This window comes from Procambarus clarkii, chromosome 23 (genome assembly GCF_040958095.1).
Source record: "Procambarus clarkii isolate CNS0578487 chromosome 23, FALCON_Pclarkii_2.0, whole genome shotgun sequence".
Taxonomy (NCBI): domain Eukaryota; kingdom Metazoa; phylum Arthropoda; class Malacostraca; order Decapoda; family Cambaridae; genus Procambarus; species Procambarus clarkii.
The window spans coordinates 30,028,036-30,032,745 of NC_091172.1; the positions used below are offsets into that span (position 1 = coordinate 30,028,036).

Here is a 4,710-nt window from a genome sequence, read left to right on the forward strand (position 1 = left end):
CTCAATTGGGCCCCCACCCACCGTACCACATCAAATGGTTTGGATGTGCAATAATGGTATGATTGAGAGGTCCGAACACTTTGCCCCTATAAAGTAATGACGACATTCTTGTAAGGATGTTACAATAACGTGGCTGAAGTATGTTGACCAGACCACACACTAGAAAGTGAAGGGACGACGACGTTTCGGTCCGTCCTGGACCGTTCTCAAGTTGATTGTGAGCTAGACCATTCTCAAGTTGATTGTGAGTTGGACCATTCTCAAGTCGAGAATGGTCCAGGACGGACCGAAACGTCGTCGTCCCTTCACTTTCTAGTGTGTGGTTTGGGCAATACAGAATTAGTGTAAAAGGTATTTGTAAATATACAATATGATTATCTGTCTACTGCTTGGGTCTGTGAGCGCTTTGAGGGACCTTGAAATAGAGGAGTGTAGAAATAGCTTAAATCTTCTTAGTCCTTTCAAGATGAATATTATCTTAATAAACTTACTTTTCCTTGTCTCCCCCCCCCCACACCTTTCTATGGGGTTCCCCACAACTAAATAGGGCCCTCTACCCATCTATGAGCCCCCCCCCCCCACACAACCCTATGGGGTCTCCCCCCCCCCTCCTCTATGACATCCCCTCTACAGTAGTAGGGGTTAACACGATCCCCCTTCCCCCCCCACCACCCCCTTCCCCCCCCCTTCCCCCCCCATCCCCCCACACCTTGGGTTAAGACAATGGTGACCTTCCGGGATAATTACGGTCACACCAAGCCCCCCATTATCTTATCTAACCATTACACATCCATTAGCGACATTGGTAATGAGGCTGCTAATATTTTGTTCTGTGTTCTTCAGATTGTTGTGTCATGTAAACGGCATTTGAGCTGGGCTCTCTAATTAGAGAACCATTTGAGGTCACGAAAATTATTCATAATCGTCTTCTAATTATCTGTTTTTCCTATTGTTAGTTTTCGAATTCTTTCTTGTTTCTACTTGAACTGGTGGGTACAGCGGCGGCCTCGCTTCTTGTAGGACCGGTGTTCGATCCCCGATGGTTCAAGTGGATGGAGATCGTTCTTTCCCGCCTTTTCTCTGTCGCGGTTCGTGTCCTCACGCCCATTCCAAGTGGCGTTAGTCACCCCCCAGCTTGACGCTTTCTCGTGATTCCCGTCCTTCCAGCGCCCGGTTCCTGGCGGGAATTCATTCCCGTGAATATTTCTGAACTTGAGTTACTGGCCTGGAGGACCTTCTCACTGTTGTTCCTCTCCGCAGGCCTCAGCGGGAGTGCTGAGAAAATACCGGCGTCTCCGTCGCCACCGGTCGCTGAGGCAAGAGTACAAGAAGCTGAGGTCGCTCCTCCCAGGGGCCTCCAGGGCGCCTCAGCTCCGCCGCAAGGTGAGTTAGTTTGGTGTTTGTTTAACGGTCGGTATGAGTAATGGAGGAGCTTGCGTACCTGAGGGTGAGCACGCCAGAGGGCGTTTGCGTGCTGGCGAGGCGTTAGCAGGAGAGGTGAACCCCTAATAGGCGAGGTGTGCGTATGTTAATTGAAGGTAAAGAGCCACAGCGGGCACTTGAGCTGCTGTTCTTGCGACCTGCAACGGTGGCTCCTGCCCCAGAATGTAATCCATCATTCTTGCCTCGTCAGGTGGGTGTGGTGGACGCTGCCTACCAGTACATCTGCGAGCTTCAGTCAGCTCTCCTGGCCAAGTTCTCCACTAAGGGCGTCCCGGCTGAACTAGCAGGTAGGATGGCAGGAGACAGGTGTGTGTGTAAGGCACGTGTGAAGAGCCGTACAAGTTAGAGGTAAAGGTTTACCACAGCCCCGCTCCTGTGCCAGGTATGTCCACTACGGGCTCACCATAGCCAGTGCTACATCGAACTTTTTGTTCCAAGTAGCGAATCTTAAACAACAAACAACATAGAGATTTACACGTAGGCTTGCAATTGGAGGTTTGTGGAGGTTTTCATGTGTCTCGATGTTGTGTGGAGGTGTTGTGGGTTTACATGTGTCTCACTATGTGTCACTCTTGCAGGTGTGGTGGGCGGAAAAGTGGCAACAGCGTCGGACGTGCAGACGCTGGCCCTCCACCTGATCCACAGCACCAACATGGGGCCGTCATTCATGACCACGCCCTCCGCCCGCTCTCTGGCCACGCCCTTCATAACCACGCCCCCCTCCCGGTCTGTGGCCACGCCCACCTCCCGCCCTGTAGCCACGCCCACCTCCCGCCCTGCGATGCCCCGCCTCCCCCCGCCTCAGAGGTCTCCAGCGTCCGCCTCTAGGCAGCCTTTCCTGAAAGGAGCTCAACGAATGAAGATTTAGTCTGCAGCGTTTGCGTGCGTATGCGTGCGTGCGTGTGCGTGCGTCTGGAGCACCTGTGTGCTTGTGTGAACCAGACTTTAGGCTGATGGAGCAAGACTTTTAAACAGTGATAACAATAAAACTGGCTATGGAACGATTATTTATATATACATAAACTTGAATATGCGCCCAGTGGAGATGCCAGAGGTATTGTTGACGTTACGGAGCACTGGATCGTGCACGGCGTGATGAAGTATCGTTCAGCGGTGAACAGGTGACGTTCACCTTGCTGGCCTCACCCAGGTGAGGGCTGTGTAGACTGTGGCTTGTGTGACACACACACACACACACACACACACACACACACACACACATACACACACACACACATACACACACACACATATGGTGGGTGAGGAGGAACAAGCCAATTATCACGTTATCAAAACTAGTTGGTAGTGTTGAGGTACTAGAGCTTTAATGACTAGCGACGTAGAGTAGCCACACGCCATCTTACTAAAACCAACACACACACACACACGCACTTCTCCCATTTGTTTACCCCCGTCACCCACGATTGGCGCGCTCCGTTGTGACGCCATATGCTCAGCACCAATCATCACAGGAGAACTTTGTGACGTCATGCTTTCATCACCAATCACCGCATGAATTTGTCTTGCCACTTAGTGACGTCACGCATGGCCAATCACCGCACGAATATTCTTCAAGACGAAAAATAAGAACATTACTGATCTCTAAATCCGAGAATAAATTTTCGCCCAAATTTACGACGTAAAAATATGAAACTTACCACAAAATGTCGCCAAAAATCTATTAGAAATGTAGTTCAGGATGAAATATTAGCGATGGCTTCCAACTCCAGTGACGTCACCATAAACGCAGCAACGATGACGTCAGAAGGTGAAAGACCAATCACAGCCTTCCAGTGTTAGTGACGTCACACCTGTTCATCTGGAGCTGAGGGCAGCAGCGGCACATGCGACGCCGTTGAAGGAAACTTAACCGGTGTTTTTAAGTTACTTTTTGGTTAATATTAAGCTAAGTTAGTGCAGGAGCTGACTAAACACGTGAGGTAGATATTGAACAGTGTCTGTGATATTAGCCTAGTTGGGGGTCATTAGTTTCTTATCAGCTTTAATGTGTGTCTATCTTATTTGTCCTCTCTACTCTCTCTGTCTCTCTCTCTCTCTCTCTCTCTCTCTGTCTCTCTCTCTCTCTCTCTCTCTCTCTCTCTCTCTCTCTCTCTCTCTCTCTCTCTCTCTCTCTCTCTCTCTCTCTCTCTCTCTCTCTCTCTCTCTCTCTGTCTCTCTCTCTCTCTCCTCTCTCTCTCTCTGTCTCTCTCTCTCTCTCTCTCTCTCTCTCTCTCTCTCTCTCTCTCTCTCTCTCTCTCTCTCTCTCTCTCTCTCTCTCTCTCTCTCTCTCTCTCTCTCTCTCTCTCTCTTTATCCTTCTCTGTTCTTTAGTCCTCCGTCTCTTTATCTGTATTATTCTCTATCTCTCTTTATGTTTCTTTTCATATCTCTCTTTATCGTTTTATCTCTCTCTTGTAAGTGATGATTATTTATACATTGATATGAACATACTGTACATAGATATTAAGGTAAGATCACTGGGCATGTGGGCACTAAACTCTAAACTCATCCAGTGTTTTCCTCACCCTAAAACAACAAATTATAAGCATGTATGTCTATTCCTCCCCCCCCCCCTTTCACCCCCCCAAAAAATCTGAAAATCTAAGTTTTGTTCAGTGTAATTTTTTACTCGATATTTATATATAAACTTGTTTGTATTGACTTCATTGGAACTAGAGTTCGAGGGCAGCATAACACATATAAAATTTAAGTATAAGTCACTTGTACAAGAAATACCAGACTAATGATGTTACTTTTTAGTAACGATGATGTAATAAAAAAGTAATGATTTTTACTAATGATGTTACTTGTTTAAGACATTACATAGTGGACAATATTCACTAACAATATATAAGACAATATTCCCTCTCTCTCTCTCTCTCTCTTGGAGGGAATATTGTCTCACACTAACAGGCTCCATTCAGGGCTGAAGAAATTGCTGACCTGGAAAATATGCAAAAGGTCTTTTACTTCCAGAATCCACTAAATAAAACAGCGAAATTATTGGGTCACCGTGAGCTTTAAAATTGGCTTTCCCTAAACTACAAGCAAGATTGGTATATAATATGAGCCCAACCACTTGGGCTGGACGGTAGAGCGACGGTCTCGCTTCATGCAGGTCGGCGTTCAATCCCCCGACCGTCCAAGTGGATGGGCACCATTCCCTCCCTTCCCCCCAACCCAAATCCTTATCCTGACCCCCTTCCAAGTGCTATATAGTCGTGATGGCTTGGCGCTTTCCCCCCGATAGTTGGTATATAATAATTTA

General features: G+C 47.6%; 1 protein-coding gene across 2 annotated transcripts in view; it reads left to right on the forward strand.

Moving 5' to 3' along the window:
• The window catches only part of LOC138367891 (uncharacterized), a 125,242-nt gene extending 121,292 nt beyond the window's left edge, over nucleotides 1-3,950 (forward strand). For both annotated transcript variants that reach the window (XM_069330048.1, XM_069330047.1), the window contains exons 3-5: nucleotides 1,261-1,383; nucleotides 1,634-1,730; nucleotides 2,022-3,950. In XM_069330048.1, coding sequence (XP_069186149.1) covers nucleotides 1,261-1,383; nucleotides 1,634-1,730; nucleotides 2,022-2,311 — 510 coding nt within the window. In that variant the 3' untranslated portion in view covers nucleotides 2,312-3,950. The remainder of the gene's footprint in view (nucleotides 1-1,260; nucleotides 1,384-1,633; nucleotides 1,731-2,021) is intronic.
• The last annotated feature ends 760 nt before the right edge of the window (nucleotides 3,951-4,710 follow it).